Source organism: Pleurodeles waltl, chromosome 9 (genome assembly GCF_031143425.1).
Source record: "Pleurodeles waltl isolate 20211129_DDA chromosome 9, aPleWal1.hap1.20221129, whole genome shotgun sequence".
Taxonomy (NCBI): Eukaryota; Metazoa; Chordata; class Amphibia; order Caudata; family Salamandridae; genus Pleurodeles; species Pleurodeles waltl.
In genome coordinates this window covers 754,239,579-754,261,923 of record NC_090448.1, presented here as the reverse complement: position 1 = coordinate 754,261,923, position 22,345 = coordinate 754,239,579, and the positions used below count along the sequence as shown (strand labels likewise).

Genomic DNA, 22,345 nt, shown 5'->3' with positions numbered 1-22,345 from the left:
CACCGTTCTTGCGTATTGGTTTTGATTAACCAATCGTCCAGATACGGGAACACATGCATTTGCTGTCTTCTGATATGGGCTGCCACTACGGCAAGGCATTTTGTAAAGACTCTTGGCGCTGTTGTTATCCCGAAGGGCAACACTTTGAACTGGTAATGTACCCCTTGGATTACAAACCTTAAGTATTTTCTGTGGGAAGGATGTATGGGTATATGGAAATACGCATCTTTGAGGTCTAATGTTGTCATGTAGTCTTGTTGTTTGAGCAAGGGGATTACGTCTTGAAGTGTCACCATGTGAAAGTGATCTGATTTGATGTAAAGATTTAGTGTTCTGAGATCTAAGATGGGTCTTAGAGTTTTGTCTTTTTTGGGTATGAGAAAGTACAGGGAGTAAACACCCATTCCTTTCTGATGATTGGGTACTAGTTCTATTGCATCTTTTTGCAACAACGCTTGGACCTCCAGCTGTAATAGATCCATATGTTGTTTGGACATGTTGTGTGTTTTGGGTGGCACATTTGGTGGAAATTGTAGGAATTCTATGCAATAACCATGTTGGATAATGGCTAGAACCCACTTGTCTGTTGTTATTTCCTCCCAGTTTTGGTAAAACTCTGTTAGTCTCCCCCACACTGGTGTCATGTGTTGGGGATTTGTGACACTGAAGTCACTGTTTAGTGTGATTGGTCTTGGGACTTTGGAACTTTCCCCTAGTTTTAGGGAACTGTCCACCTCTGTATTGTCCCCTAAAACTTCCTCTCTGATACTGGCTCTGGTATGTGGGTCTGGTTTGTGAGGTTGAGGGTTCTGTGCTTTGTCCCCGAAACCCCCCTCTAAATGGTGTTTTCCAAAATGTGCCTCTGCCCTGTGGGGAGTAGAGCGCGCCCATGGCCTTGGCTGTATCTGTGTCCTTTTTAAGTTTCTCGATAGCAGTGTCCACCTCCGGCCCAAACAACTGCTGTCTGTTAAAAGGCATATTAAGCACCGCCTGTTGAATTTCGGGCTTGAATCCTGAGATGCGTAGCCATGCATGTCTCCGTATGGTGACCGCTGTATTTACAGTCCTTGCAGCTGTGTCTGCTGCATCCATTGCCGACCGTATCTGGTTATTAGAGATACTTTGGCCCTTTTCCACCACCTGTTGTGCACGCTTTTTGAACTCTTTGGGTAGATGTTCTATGAAGTGTTGCATTTCGTCCCAATGAGCTCTATCATATCTCGATAGCAAGGCCTGTGAATTGGCAATGCGCCATTGGTTGGCTGCTTGTGCCGCAACTCTTTTCCCTGCTGCGTCGAACTTGCGACTTTTCTTGTCGGGTGGTGGTGCATCTCCCGAGGTGTGTGAGTTCGCCCTTTTGCGAGCTGCACCTACTACCACTGAGTCCGGTGTCAATTGCTGCGTGATGTACACAGGGTCTGTTGGGAGAGGTTTGTACTTTTTCTCCACCCTAGGAGTGATGGCCCTGCCTTTCACAGACTCTTGAAATACTTGCTTTGCGTGTTTCAACATTCCTGGTAACATAGGAAGACTCTGGTACTGACTATGTGTGGACGACAGAGTATTAAACAAAAAGTCAGCTTCAATTGGCTCTGCGTGCAGGGTGACATTGTGAAATGCGGCTGCTCTGGACACCACCTGTGTGTAAGCAGTACTGTCTTCAGGTGGTGATGGTCTTGTTGGATAACTGTCGGGACTGTTGTCTGATACAGGCACATCATAAAGATCCCATGCATCAGGATCATCTTGGCTCATCCCTGTGTGCGTTGGAGACTGCATCATCGGTGGTGTAGCCATTGGTGATGGTTGTGGTGAGCGATGTGGTGATGGTGGCGGAGTTACTTGTTTTGCCAACTTTGCCTGTGGTTGTTTGTCTTTTTCTTGGAAAACTAGTTTCCTTTTCATTCGGATTGAAGGGAGAGTTCTGATTTTTCCTGTCTCCTTTTGAATGTGGAGCCTTCTCTGTGTGTAATCTGGCTCCCCTCCTTCTAGCTCCTGTCCGAACTTGTGTCCTTGCATTTGTGAGGACAGGCCTTGTTCCTCAGTGTAGGAACTTGGTTTCGGCTCGGAAGCCGGATGTTTCGGTATGGAAACCTTTTCAACCGTCTTTTTCGGCTCCGAAGACACTTTTTTGGCTTTCGCTGTTGCGATATCTCGGTGCCGACTTATTTTGGTGCCGGTATCTCGATGTCAAGATTGCTCTGACCCGGTGTCTCGGGACCGAGTCTGTTCTGTGCCGGTATCTCGACCGGAGTCGGATGACTTCGACACATGAGTGCCCTTTTTCGGTGCCGATGGACGGTCACCTAATTTTCGGGTTAAGCCATGGCCTGTCGGCGGTGGCGTCCTCTGGGCTTTGATGTATTTTCTGTGAGTCTTGGCCAGGGGTGTTTTACTCACGGTTTTCGCCGTCTGTTCGGTTTCGGCCTCGTCCGAGTCAGCAATGGAGAAGGTTTCTTCTTCCTCCAAGTCTTGGTGTCCTGACGGCGCCGACGCCATTTGAAGTCTTCTTGCTCTCCGGTCCCTTAGCGTTTTCCTCGACCGAAACGCTCAACAGGCCTCGCAGGTATCCTCTTTGTGTTCGGGAGACAAACACAAATTACAGACCAAATGCTGATCTGTGTAAGGATACTTGTTGTGGCATTCGGGGCAGAAGCGGAATGGGGTCCGTTCCATTAGCCTTGAAGACGCACGTGGTCGGGCCGACCAGGCCCCGCCGGGGAATCGAAACCCCGAAGGGCCACCTGAGCTCTTCAAAATTCCGTGTCGATCTGCGTTATCTAACCCGATACCGAACGCAAACAATACCGTTGATTTTTCCGAGATTTAACTAACTTTCCGAACCGAAACACGGAGCGAAGAGGAACACGTCCGAACCCGATGGCGGAAAGAAAACAATCTAAGATGGAGTCGACGCCCATGTGCAATGGAGCCGAAAGGGGAGGAGTCCCTCGATCTCGTGATTCAAAATACTTTTTTCGAAGAAAAACAACTTGTAACACTCCGAGCCCAACACTAGATGGCGGGATGTGCACAGCATATGTATCTGCAGCTACACATGCCATCGAACATATATATATATATATATAGGTGTACATTGTGAAGGTTCAGATAGAGCACACTACCCTGCTGCTGCACCAGAAGATCTATCCAAAGCGGCAGCCTGATCAGAGGGCAGACACACACATTCGTAAGTTCAAAGCACTACACTCACTCTCCTAGCCTAATCAATAGCCACTAAGAAAACTTAGGCCTGGTCATTCCTGATTTTCTTCAGAAATTTTGGTAGTAGAGATAGACACAGGAAGACATACAGGAGATCAGTGTTCCACTCATGTCGAAATGCACTTCCTAGGGAGGACCTTTGCTGGAACTTCAAAGCCTAATTGTTTGGACACAACACATTCTCTGCACTGCTGAAATAAATTAGGCAGGGTTTTTCCAAGTTTTCAGAAGATGCTCAATATCAATCACTATAGGGTGCAGTTGCCATTCATGATCAGGAGGTACTTCCAACTGCGCTTGTCTGACCTGGCTTTTACTGATGGCCCATGGTGGTTCACATTCAAGTGGATGCCCCGATGTTCCACAAACCTTTAAAGGGGCAAAGCCTTCTTGCACAGAACCACCTCTCCACCCTTCCTGAGGCTGTATCACATGGCGGTGGTGTAGTCCTTAAGAACTGGTGTAGTCCTTAAGAACTTGTAACAGCCCAAACTCGGGCTGTAGGAAGGCTTTCAAACGCCTGGTGAATGGCCAAAATTCAAACACACTGATATAGAGGCCGATTTCTGTCAGAGACCACAGTCCTCTGATCTACACCTCTCCCAGATGACCTCCGCAACCCAGCAGTGATGCATCTGTCACCACTGTCTGGTCTGGGTGAGGAAGGGAGACGGATCTGACGCTGGTCAGGTAACGGTTGCACTTCCACCCATCCGGAGATTCTACAATCTCCTCCAAAATCTGGATGGCTCGTTTCCTCAGTGCTGGGCATACGGCAATTTTGGATCCCGCTTCAGAGCCCGCATATGTTACCTGACGAAGTGCACAAGTGAAATGCATAAGGGGGGGAACAGGACAAGAATCCTCAGAGATATTGTCACCGAGATCCAAGATTGAGGCTGAAATATTAGGATCAAAATCCAATTTTTCTGGACTCATTGGGACGGATGAAAGGCCCTGAACTACACTGTTTCCAAGACAGCTCCAATAAAAGGAAGCCTCTGCGAAGAAGTAAAGAGTGACTTCAGCTCATTGATCAAGAACCCAAACAATGTCAGGTGGTTTGCCGCTGTGGGAAGGTGGTCAACAACTGCGAGCCCCCCTTCAACAGCAAGTCATCGGGGTAGGGGAAAAACTGGAATCTCCATCCTCCGAAGATGGGCAGCAACCATCACCATCACATCAGTGAAAACCTGAGAGGTGCTGTTGAGTGCCAAGGGAAGCAAGGAAAACTGAAATTGTTCCTGGCCAACCCTGAATCACAGAAAATGTTCTTGATACTTTATGACGGGAAAATGAAAGTATGTGGTCTGGAAGCCCAGTCGTCCGGATCCAAGGCAGACAGAACCTGGGACATTGTGAGCATTTTGAATTTGCTCTGCCACAGGAAAAATTCAGCGGGTTATGATCTAATGTATGACAAAGACTGCCATCCTTCTTTGGCATGAGGAAGAGGCAGTAGTAACAATCCGTCACAATTTCTGAAACCAGAACCCTTTTGTTTGCACTTTTGAATAGTATAGCTTTTATCTATTGCAGTAAGATGGATAGATAATTATTTTTAAGCTGTTGTGATGTGGGAGGAAGGTGCAGTGGTTTGGAAACGAACAGAAGGACATTGTCCTGCTGGACAAGTTGAAGGACCCATCTGTTGGATGTAATGGATTTTCACTCTGGGAGAACATTTTGAATCCTGCCTTCTGCAAGGTGGGTTTTTGCTGCTAAGGGCAAAATAAAGTGGCTTGGAAGGTGATGCTGCAGGGGAGTGGGACTAGGAAGATCAATGACCCCAGTGACCTTCGCTTTGCCTGCCTGATCACGGTCCCCAGAAGGACTGGGGTGACTGCTGAAGAGGCAGGGGTGGCCTCGCATTGCTGACGTGCAAGCCCTCTGTAGCAGCTGTTGAAGGGCCAAAACTGATAAGGAAACTGTCTAGCCCCATAACATCCAGTAGACTGGCTTTCTTTGAAGCATTTAGGGGCAGAATCGGCGTTTCCGCTAAATATCCATCAAAATGCATATCCATAAGGGATGTCTGCACATCTCAGGTGAAAACAATGGCTCGCATTAATGCGTGGTCAATGGATCACCAGAATAGTGCTGGCTGATCACCCCAACCAATCAGTAGTGTCCACACCAGTACAAAGCACACATTTAGCTGCTTCCTGACTACCCTGAATGGTTTGAGACAAGGAAGCCCTAGACCCCTCTGGTACTGCTGGCATGATCTTGCTAGTCATGTCCCACAGAGCACGCATTAATGGTCTACTAGGCAAACCATATTGACCACCTCAGTGCTAGAAAAGCCAGAGATCTTATTAGTGTCCCGATTGCCTCAATCCTTTACATCTCCCTGTCCATGAGGGTCATGGGGAATGATTTAGTATTCATCTTGCCAGTGGAGGCTTGGACCACCAAACTCTCAGAAGTAGTATGCTGTGTAGGAAAAACAGGGTCAGCAGGTGCCAGTCTGTGGAGCTTGGCCACTTGCCACTTCACCGGTGGGCAGGAGAAAGGCTTAGACCAAGTGCCCATAAGAGTATCACTTAGGGCCTTGTTGAATCGGAGTAAGGGCTCATGTCTTAACTCCAACAGAAAGTAGTTGTGGTGCCATGATCTCAGCATCACATCAAATTACCACAGTAATTGAAGGAATCTCTTCTGTTGGCAGCCCAAGGATGAAATCAACCCTATATAAGGAAAGTCTCAACCCATGTATATTATGTAAGGGTAATTGGTTTTATAGGGCACTGTAATACCAAAGGGTGACTTGGTGCTTCACTTTAACAGCATTGCAGAGGAATATGGTGAGAAAATGCTACATAGTATTAAAAAGCCAGGTTTTCAGAGCTTTTCTGAATGCTCAAAGATTGGGTAACTCTTTAATGTGCAGAGGAGGGGCACTCCAAGCTTTAGCTGCCCCTAGCACGAAACTTCTGCCTCCCCAAATAGCCCGCCTAAACCTGGGGACAACTACAAATTTGGCTGAAACCGAGCATTAGGACCTGCCTGGAGTGTACCATTCAAAGCAGTGTTGTAAGAAATCAGGGAGTGAATCATGTAGTGCCTTTATGGCGATGCAGAGTGCCTTAAAGGTAATATACTGTCTTATGGGGAGCCAGTGCAGTTTTTTCATGGATTTGGACAGAGTGATGGGAATCTTCAGTAGAAGTCTGGCTGCTGCGTTTCGCAGTTTGCAGTTTATTCAATAAGTATTGGTGTGCAGTGAAAAGTAGGCCTTTGCAGTAGTTCCATTATTAGAGAAGTAGCCACAGTTTTCTGGAGGTTCGCTGGAATGAAAGATATTATTTTTATTGTCCTGAGAATAAAAAAGGCAGAGGAGGTCACTGCAATGACTCGGTTGATATAGCTTAGTCCATCATCGATTAGGACTCCAAGATTCCGGGTTTTACTGACTGATGTGGGAGGAGGGCCCACTTCCTGGGGCCACCAACAAGTGGTCCAAAAGGAGGTTTGGGCTCCAAAAAGTGTAACTTCAGTCTTTTCTGCATTACGTTTCAGACAGTTCTTATTCATCCATGTGTTAACTGCCTGCAAGCAGTCACAAAATCTGCGCTCTATACTGGTGTCACAGTTGGCCAGGGAGATGATAATTTGGGTGTAATCTGCATAGGATGCAAGGGAAAAGCCAAATTATTTTATTAGGTTGGCCAGAGGGGTGATGTACACATTAAAGAATGTTGGACTGAGCGAGGACCCCTGAGGGAACCAGCAACGAAGGGAGAAAGGTTGTGGAACAAATTTGCCCAGCCGGACGGTCTGTTCTCTAATGAGGAAGAAGGAATTGATTAGATCCCAGGCTGTGCCCGAGATCCTGATTTTGGCTAGTCGATCCATTAGCAGCCTGTGATTGATAATGTCAAAGGCTGCTGATAGATCAAGCAGGATGAGATCTATAAACTGTCATCATCAAAATGTGGGGGTAACTATCCCCATCATCACCATCTCTGAGTGGCGAAATCTAAACCAAAAAGATGATGCAGCCTCTGAGGGCAGCCCTAAGGTAGGGGAATGAATATCCGGAGTGGATATTGGAGTGGAGTCAGAACGTGACCTTAGTTGGGGTCGAGTTAGATTTGGTTCTGGAGTTGGCAGCAGATCCCACTCTGGCACCACTAACATCAGGACCGGCGTCGATAAAAGGACCGGCGCAGGTCTTTGAGCAGGAATGGTAGTCGTCCCCAGAGGTGGTGTGAAACCTGAGACTGGCTCCATGGGTTCTGACTGCCTGAGAATGGATTTGCCAATAGTAACTCAACTGGAGGCCCTTGCAGGATCTTGAGGCCAGATGTCACACCAACAGGGGCCTGGAAGAGTGCCAAAAATACAAAGCATGGCCTTTTTAAAGGCCTTAACCTGCTGCAGAGCGGCCAATGGCCTGGGGAACTTTGGGATGAACTGTAGGACCGGCTACTCGGTCAGGGATTAGGAGCGAGATAGAGTGGCACCTATGTGTCATTATGTCTTCTCTTTAGATAGAGACTGGTTGGATGGGTCAAGCTCCTCTTTGTCATCTCTAGTTTCTTTTTTTATTTGGTCTTCGAGTTACCGGATGACTATCCTGTAAGGCGTGCTGTTGCGGGATCAGCCTTGAGAGCAGGAATGGATTTGTGTTTTCAACTTGCAGCAGGACTGATATGAGGTCCCTTACTTCTTTCAACGTTTGGAAATGTACAGCTTTGTTTCACGTTCCCAGATCGCCTTCAGATGCATGAGGGCATATTCATCGCACACTTGGTGTCGTGCCTCGAGCCCAAACACCAATGGAATATCTCAGGCAGGTCCATTACCAACATCTGTTTTTGACAGTCATGGGATTGTCTAAACCATGTTGTTTTAGGTTGAAACATTGTTTCCTTGCACACAGGATTTCAATTTGAAAAAAGTGTCAATGCCAATGAAAAAGGTAGCGGAGCACCTTATCTGCATACAAAGATGCAGAATGAAATTAACTGACATCGGCACACAAGGGTGGAACTTATTTGTAGTGCTATCGAGACAAAGCTGCAAGGCGCCACCTAGCAGAGTGCGGGAGCACTGCTATGGAAATGTTTTGGATTCAGTCTGGCATCTGGGGAATATTTTAAAGGTGAGACATATATAGTTAGATGTATCCATTGAAAAAGGAAAATATTGTTGTTTTCATAGATATCAGGGGACATCAAGAAAGTCTTTATCCTTAAAACTACCTCAAAACGATCTAGGGGGAAACAAGACTATTCACAACCAGTCTTCATATTGCCTTCCCACTAATGTGCACTTGGCATGTAGTAGCCCAGGCAATCGTCACCTTGCTCTAAAGTGAGCACCAACTACTATCACTAACGTCATCATACTCTATCCAAAGAATTTTATTGCTTCCCTTTACCTGGTCTGATAGCGGACACTGGCAGGATGCGATGACCCACAAATTTCCCACCTTCTTCAAAGACTCCAATACGGAGTGAGGCCAGCGTCGGTAGCACTACCTGGAGAGTGAGCAGGACAAAGATGGTAAGGTCTTGGGGCTCCACATGGGCAATGGAAAAATATTACAGATGATTAAGGCAGGGAGAGGGGCTCTATTTGTCAAAAGAGACAGGAATGATGATCTGCGATCCACCTCAAAGAGGAAACCAGTCTAAGAGAGTATCACTAGTGTCAAGGGGTTTACCCTTGAAAGGAAGCAAGACAGAAGGGGTGCGATGCCCCACAAAGTAAAGCAGCCATCATGCAGAGGTTGAGACCTAGAACTGAGAAAAAGGAGACGATGAAGAGAAACAAGACAAACTAAAAGAAATATAGTAATAGTGAAGGAAAGAAAAAGAAGCTGGCAGAATGGGAGCAGACAGACTGGAGAAGAGAGTGAAAGTGTATGGAAGAAATTATGGTAAGGAGTAAGACATAGAAGTAAAAGGCAAGAAAACTAACACAGTAAAATGGGAGAGCAAGACTCTAAGAACTATCATGGCCCCACTGAGTAATAGAAGTTATAGAGAAAAGCCATTTTTTGGGTACATTACCTTCTGAAAGACAAAGCACTCCTCATCCCAGACAGGGTTAAAGGAGTTCCCTTGTGATGTCCTGGTGCGGTACTTGCGCTTAGTGTCAATTGGAAGTCCAAACATATCCACCTCAACATAAATGCCAACCTTTTTATCCGAGAGGAACTGGCCAGAAATTATCTGAAAAGAGCAAAAGGGATTGTCATACTCAGGATGGCTGTTCCACAATTATGAAGACAATTCTGACATTAAATTTCATTTCTTCATAATAAGACACACCGTGAAATCACTGAAACAAAATATTCCTCATCCACACATCCCTCAAACCTTATGAGGAGTAGGAGACTATAGTAGGTGCCTTTTTTACGAAATATCCTAAAACCAAATGGAAATTAGTTCACCAGAGGCCACACAAGAAATCCCTCATCAGGAATCATTATTTAGCTCGTACGATATGAACATGTGACTCTTTGTAGTGCATGTTTCAACCTTTGTATATTATCGGCCTTTCCTTTGTAATAAATGTACCAATTCCCAGATGGTGAATGGACAAGAGGGCCTTTACTAAGCATAGGTATTTGTATCCAAATTATAGGAAACATGGGGCAGAAACTAACTTGCTCTCCACAAAGTTCCCCATGTTCCAAAAGATGCAAGTAGTTCACTGTCTGCTGATACCACATAGCAAAGACCTACAAAAGCCTCACTGACAGGTGGGTGATTGTGGTAGGACCACCATGAAAAGGGGAATATGGATAAGGAACAAAGGGGAAGGTACAGCGAGAAATATGTACTTACTTCAGTGCTGAACACCATATTACACTTTCTACATACTCTGTAACTCTTCCTATGCAAGAATAAGAGGAATTAACATCTGGCATTCCAAAAAGTTTCAAAGACTTGGCTCATCCCCAACCAGCTATTCTATATCTCATGCTCTGTTTGCATTACCTTTAGGCATGATCACTCATGGACATCATACACCACATCTAGCTTCATCTTATACAGTTTTACTCCAAGTGCTACCCATTTGGTATCTATCTCCAGTATATGTTTTTCCTTTACCCTTCCCTTCCCAGGTAAAGTGCACCATTAACATGCTGAGAACTTTTTTTTTCCACATCGGAGCTTCTGATCCGTAAAACTACTTATGTTTCCTACTTCATATCAGATGTCATTATGAGCTGTTAAGGGTGGAATTCCCACATGAGATACAAAGTCACTCAATTTTAAGTTTTACTGGATCCCACCCAATAAAAGCAAATTTTTTCCAAGTGCATTTTCCTCCAGATGTGAACAGAAGGAAAATGAACATGAAAATGGGCCTGGAATCTGGAGCCAAAAGTGGTATTTGGCTTAAAAGCATGTTATTTCCCATTCCCGGACCAATACATTATGATGTCTGCTAACTGGGATGGAGATCCTATCCCATAGGAAACTTTGTTCTCCGATTCATAAAAAGCAGCTGAATTGAATTATAGTGAATTTGAAAAAAAAAAAATGAAAATTGTGCACTTTTGTGATCAGGTGAACATCAATTCAGCTGTTTTCAATAAATTAGCATTTAAACAAAGCTCGGGTCAGGCATGAAGAGGTCAATGCACAGAAAAAGAAAGGGATATATGGATGGTTGGTACAGCAGAGATACCAAAGTACTGAAATCTAAAAATAGGACCTTCTGATTGGTCGAGAGAGATTTTCTTCATTGGCCAGTTAGGCACTGGTACCAGATCAGTGACCCGAGTATCCAGGTTTGGTACTTCCCCTGCTTTGCTGCTTCTGAAAAGCAGATATAAGGCTAGGATAGTGTAGGGCGCCCATAGATTTGGTGAGGTCAGTGTTTTTTTTTTGTGAGCATCTGGTTGGCCTCGTAGCCGAACAGATGCTCACCATCAAAAGGGGTGTTTGAGAGGTACTGTTTCACCTCAGGCTAAACCCAGACACCCTAAGTTTGGAATGCCTATGGAGGAGGAGGATGGTATTAATACCCCCGACTGTGTTAACCGTTGCTTTGAGAGCACTTATAATATTAGCATTGCTGATGGTTTTCCCCACAACAATCAAGTCTTGTCTCCTTTTACGGTGAGCTTCTGGTAGGTGCTTTACCAGGCCCCCCATCATACTTGGAGAGGAAGCCCATAAAACTTGCAATATGCTAATATGTGGCTGCCCCAAGTGCACCCCACTTTACTGCAGCATTGAGATGCTTAGAGCTCTCGTGGTGGAACGGCGTCTCCTATGGCCTCTGTGCAGCCCTTTTACCGATAGCGTGCACAACTAAGAGTCAGAGCCAACTTGTCCACAAATATAAGCTGGATCATTTTGTGCAAGCTTATGTTTTTTCTCTACATGGGTGGTAACCACCCTGGATTTCTTCGGCTCCTTAAATTTGTCGGTGGCTGACCTAAGCATTCCCTTGAAGTTAGGGACTGCACACACTATTTTAGACAGTTTTGACTACGAAGTCATCCTCGTCCACCTGGGTGTGTTTTTTTTTTTTTACCTGATGATCATGGGCAGCCCTTTGTATTATTGCATGGTATTCAGTAGTATCACCTGATGGGGATGACTTGGCAGGAGTGGGCTTTAAATCTGGATCGTCTTGGGGTCTACCACATAATTCTCCCAGGGATCATCTCCCCCCTTGGGTCTCATGGACTTTTCATAGGGGTCCTGTAGATAGAAAGGGCTGCCCGGTTCTGAGTGGGTGTCTAGGGTGGAGTAGGGTTCATGGTAGTAGTGGTGATGGAGTGGGAACTGTAGGTGTTAGTAGTAGGTATTGTCATGAGCTGTGGCTAAACCCCCGACCTTTTTAGGACTTGATGGGGTGAGAGGGTCGTTATCTGGTTGTTCCTCAAAGGCAGATCCGGGTGAGTCCTGGAGCCGGAGATTAGGCAAGAACCTTCCCATGACCAGGTGGATGAAGAGCTTTTGATGCTTTCTATACAGCACTTCAAAGAGTTTTTCATAGCTTGATCCTTCACTGGTTGACTTTGATGTCAACGTGGGCTTGGGTGCTGGCTTTAATGCCAGTTACTGAGGAGCTATCAGCCTCGATTTGGCTCAGAGTGGGGCTTCACAGAGCCTCGCGGGCTATGTGGCAATGATTTTGACACCAAGTGCAGCTTTTCAGTGCATCTGTGCTGGCTGAGAGGGAATTAAAAGTAGTGCTGCTCGGTGCCCTTGTACAAACATTTACCATTCTAATGATTATCTTTCAGTGTCAGATTATAACTGATTATAGCTTTACTTGTTATTCACAGACAATTTCTTAAACCATCTCAACTTAAGAGTGGTTGCCTCATGTTTTGTTTGGCTAGACTTTGGGCGTTAGAACAGCCAGTGATCTTGACACACAGCTTATTGCTGAGGACAACATTTTAAATTATTTCAGTTTGCAAGAGTTTGCATTTCTTCATTGAACCAGTCAGCAATGCTGTACTAAACAATGGGTAGAGCTGAGATTTATTTTCTCATAAAAAGGTATTAAATACTACACAAATCCAAAAGAATCTAACTCTCTGCTTTCGACCTATGTTTGCAAATAGGAACTAAACCCTAAAAATAGCAAAGCACTTTTCAGTGTGTAGACTGATTTAGTTAACAATTTTCTACACATAAAAAGACAAGGTATTACTCTACGTTAACACATTTATATAGGCTTTTTATTAATTGCAGCAATCACAAGAATACAAACAATTGCTCAGGGAATAAGCTGCAGATGAGTGGCAGGAAAACAAAGACAGAGGTGATAAAATGTAGAACCCAGCAGAGTCTAATCTCACTGTACACTCTGCTTCCAATACACAAAACGGAGGCTGGATATTTTGATACTCTGAAGTAGTGGGCACTCACTGCGATGCTGCAGAATCTAACTCACTGTGTATTACTGAAATACATCAGATGTTGTGCTACCTTCTGAAGCCATCAGAAAGAAAAAGAGTAGCAGTGAAGCATGCCGTACAACATGGAAAATTGGTACCCTGCTGCAACTGGTCTTGCCATTCCTAGTCCTGTAGGAATTTATTAAGACAACTGGACTAATTCTGAAGTAGTAAGGATACATTTATCATTTCTGGCTTGCACTGGTATTTGTGTGATTGAGAGCAGATTTTCAAGTAGACATTTTAGACAAAGTAACTCCTTGGAAAGAAAATCAAGGTAATTAATAACACATGCATTGTGCCATTAGTGCGGTGCTGGGATTCAAACTTAATACCTGGGTGTTTTTGTAGGTCTATGGAAAACCATTTTAAATGCTTGATGAAGCTGCTTTGGATTGCTGGTCATCCAACAGCATCTGCCTTTCTCTTGCCTGCGACAGTCAGTAGAAGAAGTGAGGGATCTTCAGAAGACTTCCACTAGATTGCAGTAGGTCAACACATCATGGCCATTTTCTCTCTCTCTAACCCATCAAATAAATGCAGACAACTCAACATCCCGGTCTTTTTAAGGATTTTGTGAGGACTCTATTTGATTTAAATACTATACAAAATACATATTTTGGCTTCTCTAGACTACACTCCCTCTGTCATTTCTTCCTGTCCACCAGCATGGTACCTTGATTTTCACTGTGTTGGCCACAATTCCATCCACAATGTCTTCAGTAAAAAGGTCGAAGTGTTTGTCCATTCGCCGCATGAACTCTGGCTTCAGGAGGTAGCCGCAGCGCCGATTGTACTCAAAGATCCCCATATTTAACTGCATTGGGAGATCTGCATTAGAAGACATGGTCACTCACAGAGAGGCATCAAATAGGCATGCAGCATAAACATCAGCTGGTGAGCACCATCACAACAGCATAAGCTCAACCAAAATTTGTAAAGTAGATGCAGAAATTAAAGAAACCAGTTACTTGCTTCTAATTATGGTTTTGCAGCATGAAATGCTTCTAGAGTTGCACACTTTGCACTATTCCACCATCTAATGTTTGGATTCGGAAGAGTCACTGTTTTCCTAAAGCTTTTGTCTATTAGCTGTGGGTAGGAGTCGACATAGGCATTGTCATTTTTTCCTTCCACTAACCTCCTGCAACGGATAGGTGGGAGGGTCAAATGTGTATCTAGAATAGTTTCAAGCTGCAAAATCATAATTAAAGGTAAGTTACTGATTTCTTTTGCAGCATGAAATCTCTTCTAGGTTCACATGCATTCCACAGATTATTAAGCGGTATTTCCTGCCTTGCAGCCGTGGGCAGAAGAGGGAGTGAAAGCAAAAAATATTTTTAAGTACAGCGTGTTCAACTTCATCCTCCCTGCATGATTGTAAATCAATGTAGTAATGCTTTGTGAAATTATGCTCTGCGGCCCATGTGGCTGCCTTGCATAGACACATTTGCTATAAAGGTCATGATTGCCCCCTTCTTGCTGGTAGGCAGGGACCCTGATTTAGCGAGCAATAGTTGGCTTGCTACCGTGCAGCACAGATGAACAGTGTGTACAATCCTTCTACCACTGTTTTATAATTTCATCTATCAGTGGTATTTATCGAAACGGCTATCTCAAGAGCATGGGTTGAATTGTCCACGAAGAACTGTTATGTTTTTCTGATGAACAAGTTACTTACCTATTTTAATCAGAAGAAAGAGGATACCTTCTGTAACGCTCTTTCTTGTAGAGACTCTAACCGCAGATCCCCCACCTTCTGAATATTCAGCAGTACACTTGTGAGCCAGCAGCTCTGCATTGATGTCAGTTGGCGCCAGATGTGAAGGGCGTGGGCCTACATAAGCGCCACTCATGCTAACTAGTATCAGTTGCTTTCTGACTTGTCCATGATTCAGATGCAGAGCAAACTGTAACTAGTGAGCAGATCTTTATTTTGGAAACTTACAGGGAGGCGGGAGGGTGCGGGAGGAATCTGCAGTTATAGTCGTTACCAGAAATAGGATTAAAGAAGGTAATTTATTTCTTTTGATAAAATCATCTAACTGCATACTCCTCACATTTTGAATTGATACCAGAGCAGTGCTGTCCAGGAGATGTGTCTGTGAACTAGCTCAAACCCAAAAGTCCAGTAGGATCGGGCAGGAAAGTTAACCTTCCAGGTGGATCTGGCTTTCTTAATGATAGTGCCATGTATGCGTATTTAGTGATATCCACCTAGCAGCCTGACAAATGTCCAGAAAAGGCACCCTGCACACCAGGGCAGTGGTAGCTGCCTTGGCTATGGTAGAATAAGCCGTCATGGAGCTGCTTTTGGGTGTGTGTGCAACAGATGTTAATGCAAAATGCAATCCAGCGTAAGATGGTCCTTTTCTGAACATCCTTGCCTTTCTTTTCTCCGGAGAATCCAATAAACAGTTGATCATCCATCTGCTTTTTTTTTTTTTTTCAGGACGATGAATGTAGAAGCTGAGAGTGCTTTTCGGATTTAGCCACTTAAGTCTTTTCACCTCCTTTGAGTGGTGAGGTGGAGCAAAGAACGTCAGAATAGTGATGCTCCAGCTGACATGAACAGGAGACACTACCTCCAGAAAGGAGGAGGCTCCAGCCCGCAGAACCAGCATATCTAGTTTTGTCAAGTTGTATAAGGTCGGTTAAAAGACAGAGCCTGTAACTCGCTCACCTGTTGCGCTGATGTTATGGAGACAAGATGACTGTTTTGAGGGTAATGAGCCGGGTAGAGCAACTGTGGAGAGGTTCAAAAGGTATACAGATGAGAAATGTGAGGCTCAAATTTAAATTCCATTGGGGCACAATAAACAGAGAAGGTAGAAATGTATATTGTAACCCCTTGTGGGAAAGCATCACAACTGGTAATTTGAATGATGAGAGCTGGTCCGGCAACCGTAAGAAAGCCCAAAGAGCCAACAAGTATGCTTTAACGGTAGCCTAGAAAGGCCTTACTGGGCTAGAGACAACACAAACAACAAAACTTAAGACACCTTAGCATGGACTAGGTAAATCTGTTTGAAGCGCACCCAACTACAAACTTATCTTAATGTCAGGCATATATAGATTTGGTCAAGGGATGCCTGGCTGCCAAGATGACATCAACAACTTAGGGAGGAAGGTCGAGAGCACTCAACTGTCATTGCTCAATCTCCAAGACTGCAGAGGTTTAAGCACATAAGCCAGCCATACTGCTGTGACAAAAGATCACTCTGATGAGGCAGCCTGAAGGGAGAACAAATACTCATGCACAGGAGTTCAGGATACCCTACTTTCTGTGTCGAATCTGGGGCAACTAGGATGACTTGGGTCTAGTCGGTCCAAATATTTTTCAGAAATCAGGAGAGGAGAAATATCTGTAGGAAGATGTACAGCAGTCCTGAATTCTTTATGGAGCTGTCATCACTATCCGCAAGGCGGTGATGGCTTATTTCGTCTGTTCAGAAAACCCGCCAGGTGGTGTGACACCAAAATCATTCTCAGCAGGATAGCCACCTCCAGAAATGCAAGGCCTCCTGGAACAGGGTCCATGACCCCTCTCTGCACTGCTTGTTCCATACCACATGGTGGTGGTGTTGACCATGAGGACCTGTACCAGCTTCCCTTTGATGGAGAGCAGGAAGGCCTTTAACACCAAGTGGATGGCTCTCAACTCCAGATGCCGCTTAACTCCACCTCTCCAGGTGGCCTCCGCAACTTGGAAATGATACATTGATTACCACTGTGAGCTCTTGTTGGGGAAGAGAGAGGAGTCTGCCGTAGATATTGTGGTGGTTGAGCAGGATACACAAGGCCATCAGTCCCAGCAGCCTCAGAGTCATCCTCACTGAGGTCAAGGTCAGGGACTGAAACATCAGGATCATAGCCTGAATGTCCTCCACTCTCCTAGACGGAGATAGGCACGAAACTGCACCATGTCCAGAATGGCTCAGATGAAGGGTAAAGTCTACAAAGGAGTCAGGTGTGACTCAGGCATATTGATGGTAAACCTCAAAGATGTCAGGAGGTTTTCCATAGTCTGGAAGTGGGTGACGACGGCCTGGGGCGAGCCTGCTTTTAACAGTCAGGCATCGAAGTAGAGAAAGACTGGCACCCCTACCTCCAAAGATGTGCTGCCACCACTGCCATCACTTTCGTGAACACTAGAGGGGCTCAGGTAAGGCCAAAAGGAAACACAGTGAACTGAAAATGCTTGTGGCCTACAGTGAAAAGCAGGTAGGACATGTAGGTCTGCAGGACAGGAATGTGGGAATAAGTGCCCTGCAAGTCCAAAGCTACCATCTAGTCTCCAGGGTAGAGAGCAAACAAGATCTGAGCCAAGGTGAGCATTCTGAACTTGAATATCCACAAGAAGCCATTGAGAGGGTGAAGTTCTATAACAGGATGAAAGTAAGAGGAATAGAAACCACAATCAACTTCTGGGGCCGGTACCCTCTACGGCTTCTTTGGCCAAAAGAGCCTGCCCTTCCAGCCTTAACAGAAATAAGTGAGCCCCCGCTCGGATGGTCTGAGAATTATGGAAGGTGCAGCAGGATTCTGAGACATATTAAGGCATAGCCCTGCTGAACAATCTGCAGAACCCAAAGTTATAACCTACCAACCTAGAAAACAATGATGGATCCTGCCTCTGAAAAGGTGTCTGTGCACCATCAAAGGCATGCCAAAGAGGTTTAGGGGATGTGGCAGCCGAGGGGCAGAAGACTGGGCTGTGCATTGAACCTGCTGTGGGCACTCTGCTGCGGCCACCAAAAGGCTGGGGTGATCGCTGTACTGGCTGAAGTTGCTGAACATATAGGAATCTCCTACTGTAGCTACAAAGGGTGCTAAATTGCTGGTAGAAGCAGCAAGGCCTGGGAAGCGCACCGTAGAACTGTTTCTTTGAAGGGCTCCAGTTGCTGAATCTGCTTTATCCCCAAAAAGTCAGGAACTATCAAATGGCATATCCATAAGACTGGCCTGTATGTCTCCCAAAATGCAAGTGTAACGCTTTAGGCCTCCCTGCGAAGGGACACACGTGCCATTAGCCCAACCAAGGGACTCAATGCTGTCCATCCCACATCAAATTGTGACCTTGGTTGATTCATGACCATCTTACATCCTGAAAATTAAAGGGCTTCTTCAAGGACTGTTGGCAGTACCTGGGCCACTGACTCCCTCAAGGTGTGAAAGCAGTGACCTAAGCGGCAGTTAGCATTCACCAAAAGAAGAGCCAAGCTTTAGAGAAGACCGGCTGATCAAAAGATTCTATTCTCTTCGATTCCCTGTCAGAGGGAGTAGTGGGGAACAAGTTCCGGTTAACCCTTCTAGCAGAAGCCTGGACTACAAGGTTCTAAGGAGTGAGGTGCTGGGTGAGGAAGTCAGGGTCACCTGGAGCAGGGCGATGGCACCTGGTGATTTTCAGAGTAACAGATGGACCTGAGCAGAGTTTGGCACCAGTCTCTAAAAGGGTGTTGGTAAGAGCCTCACTGAATGGAAGGAGGAGCTCCAAACTTGTTTCGCCAGGCTGCAATACTGCAGACAAGTCATTGGTTTAGACGTCCTGAGTAGTAAGTGGAGGATCAAGAATCATCGTCACCTTTGCATAACCATAGTAAAAGAGGCGGTGTCTTCTGCGGCAGGACTGGGAGACAAAACCAATCCAGTGTCCGGAAAGTATACAAACTACTGGCATCCTTAAGGTCTTCACATGGGTGGGCAAATGTGTCCTCTGCATCATAGCCACCGTTATCAGAATCTGTGCCAAACAATTTGTGGAAGAGGCTCACTCTTTCTCAGCGCTACGGGCATTGAATTTGAGTTAGAAGGGTGCCTGAAGGGCTGACAATCAGTTAAAGCCATGCTCGGCCTTGGCTGAGGTCAGTGCTGCGACATCTCAGTGTAGAACAGCACTATGAGTTTGCGGTCTTCATCCAGAGTCCATGGTGCTGGCAGTGACATGAGTGGATCATGTTCTGTAATAGGGTTTGGTGCTGGAGAGGGAACTGGCACCATATTTGGTCCAGAATGCAGAGTAAAGCCAGAGGGCCCAGCAGGCACCGAGGACAGACGCACCAGCGGCAGACCAGTTGGGAGGCCTCTCGGCTCCATAGGACACAAAGGTACACCAGAGGGAGCCGGTAAAGTTTCAAAAGGACACAGAATGGCTTCATGAAACTCCTGAATTTGCTGCATTGTCACTGATGTAGAAACTAGGGCTGCCATTGAACAAGGGTCAGAACTGGCTCCAAAGTGGAACCACTTTGGGAGTGCGACTTGGAGGCACAATGATGCCCTCACACCTTCTCAGGTGATTGAGAGGGGTAGGATAGGGCTAAGTCCTGCTTGGACTTCTTTTTTTTTTCTTGGACTTACCAGAGGATTTTTACCATGAATACAACTTGTTGCAGCAATGGACTCAGGATCAGATCAAGAACTTGTCCTTGGATTTTAACCTATAGTGACTTGGAGTCTTGTGGTGTTTTGTCACAAACAGCTTTGCTGCCCGGTCTCGAATAGCCTTGGGGTGCATTTAGGAACAGTGGCAGCAGGCTTTGGAGTCGTGGTCCAATCCCAGGTAGACGATATGTGGGTCAGTCACAGACATCTGTGAGTGACATAGCCCACATAGTTTGAGCCCTATTGATTTGGAAGGTGGCATTTCCCCTTGCACACTGGCAGAATGTTTTTGTCAAAAAAGGGGTCTCAGAGAGACGAGGTGTAGCTACAGTTCCACATCAGTGGGCATAGAAATAAAGGAACTGATGTCAGCATGCATGGGTGGAACCTATGTAGGCCCACACACGTCACTTCTGGTGTGAAACGACGACATGAAGCCGCTGCCTGCATGTGCTAGCTTGTAGGAGTACTACTGAAGATTTTCCAGATCCAGTCTAACACCTGGCGGAAAATTGAAAAGGTGAAGAATCTGTGGTTAGATATCTCTACCGGAATATCCATCTACTGTCAGATATCTCTATACATAACTGCCCTCCTGACCTCCAGTGTATGTAGTGCCCTTTCTGGAGCATTAGTAGGCTTTTGGAAGAAGGATGGTATAGTCATAGCCTAGTTTATATTAAAAGTTGAAACTACCTTAGGCACAAATACTGATTGTGTCCTCATTATGACCTTACCCTTGTGTATGTATATGTGTGGTTCTTGTACTGTTAGATGTTACATCTCACTCACACTTCTTAGTGATTTGACAGCTACCAAGAACGTTTTCAATAGAAGATGTCCAACTGTGGCTTTATGTATGGGATCAAGTGGCACCTTCATTAACTCTGCTAACACTGGGGTAAAATTCCACTGCTGAGGAGGAATCTTCACTGGCAGGAAAAGGCCTTTTTATCAGTGGAAGAAAAATGCTTAGTCGCAATAGTTGACAAATGTACACTTAAAGCATAGGATAGTTTAAATTTCACAAGATGAACTGAATATTCAACTACGATCATGTCCTGATGGAGTATACATTGCATTTTCTTGCTTTGGCATCATATTATACAACTCTTCCACTTGAAAGTGTAGCAGCTTCTGGTGGATAATCTCCGTTCTTCCCTAATGATAAGTAATGTAGTCTTTGGTTGATCTAGGTGTTCAAATTCAGCTATTTCAAGTACCACGAACTGTATTTCCATAGGATTTGGGTAAGGACATTTTGGCATACTGATGGTTCAACAATTGTAGAAGATGTGAGAACCGTGGTTGGAGAGGCCGCTTTGGGGCAATGAGAATCGCTGTAATATTGGAACTCTGGAATCTCTGTAGAACAGTTGAGGTTAATGGCATTGTGGGGGGGAGGGGAGGGGGAGTAATGACAGAGGATGGTAATGGCTGAATTGGAAGCATTGGCATTTTGTGTTTCTGGTGTTGTGAACAGGTCTACCTCTGGTGTTCCCCACTGCTGGAATAGTGTATCCACTACACACTGTTTTACTTCACAGTCATGCACATAACTTGTCTGTCTGCTTAACCCGTCGGCTTGTGCGTTTTACATTCCTGGGGACTTTAGTGCTAGGAAGATGTTCAACTCCAGAAAGTTGATGTGTCTGGTCACATATTGTGCTGACCACAACTCTCCATATGCGCCACAATAACCCAGCGCCACCATAACCCCCCCCAACCAAATACTGAGGCATCCATGGTAATTATGGCTTGCATTAAGATTGGTTTGAAGGGTCAACCTTTGAAAATATTTGCTAGATCTCAACAACCCAGTCCCTGGCTGACTTTGTCTTTTACAACTACTAGCCCCTCCCACGTGCCTGCTGCCTGATCCCAATAATTGTTCACTGAATCCTGTACTGTTACTTTTGTAGTCTTGTGTTTGAAATAAGGTGAATGCAACAAGCCTTCATCCCTGGAAGTTGTGTTACCATCCTCACCATCGAGATTGTGATGCATGGTAGAGGTGAATTTGGGCTAGCATGGCCTGGACACTCCATTCCTAACTCCATGGCTAGTTCTGCCCCTAGAGATATTTTCCTTGTTTCTGGAGTGGGAGATGACTTTGGCAAGTTTACTGTGGACTCTAGTGTGTATAGCGGTGATACTACCTCTGTCATGTTCCCTTGGCAAAGTTGTAAGGTGTTCACTTTCGTTAACTAATCATCTGGTACGGGTAAACATGTATGGCCTATTTCCTAAGGTGTGCTGCTACCACTGCCTGCATCTTGGAAAACAGTCTCGATGCAGATTTTATACTGAATGGCAGGAAGCTTAAATAGTAGTATTCCCCTTTCTTTACCAACATTATCTGTTGTGCTGTGTGAATGGGGCTGTGGAGGTAAGCGTCTTGAGGTCTACCACTGTCAAAAGGTCCGTCTTGTCTACCAAAGGGAGAACATCCTGCAAGGTTGTCATCTGAAATTTCTGAGCCTTTATGTATCTTTTTTTACAAAGCTCAGGACTAGAATAGGCTGCATGGTCAAGTCTTGCTTTGGCACTAGGAATTAAATGGAGCACATACCTCAGTTTCTTTCTTCCTTCGATGCCTTTCTGATTGCATTCTTTGACAGCAGTTCTTGCACCTCTTTCAGTAGGACTTGTAACTTGTCCTTTCTGTAATGCTGGTGCTTTGGCTGTTTTTGTATAAATTCCATGCAGTAACCATGAGAAATAATATTTATAAGCCACTTGTCAGTGGAAATTGCATGCCAGTTTTTCAGAAAGTCCTGTATTTTCCCACCGCCTGGTCAGCGGTATCTTGGTGGAGGGTTTTTGAGTCTTTTGGAAGAGATAGAG

At 45.2% G+C, this 22,345-nt stretch overlaps 1 protein-coding gene across 1 annotated transcript in view; it reads right to left on the bottom strand.

Annotated features, from left to right (window-relative positions):
• Positions 1-22,345, bottom strand: part of PLCB3 (phospholipase C beta 3) — a 550,119-nt gene that overhangs the window by 95,126 nt on the left and 432,648 nt on the right. The window contains exons 20-22 of the mRNA XM_069207906.1: positions 13,791-13,945; positions 9,249-9,410; positions 8,615-8,714 (exon numbers count right to left, since the gene is read on the bottom strand). Of these exons, the coding sequence (XP_069064007.1) occupies positions 8,615-8,714; positions 9,249-9,410; positions 13,791-13,945 (417 nt within the window). The remainder of the gene's footprint in view (positions 1-8,614; positions 8,715-9,248; positions 9,411-13,790; positions 13,946-22,345) is intronic.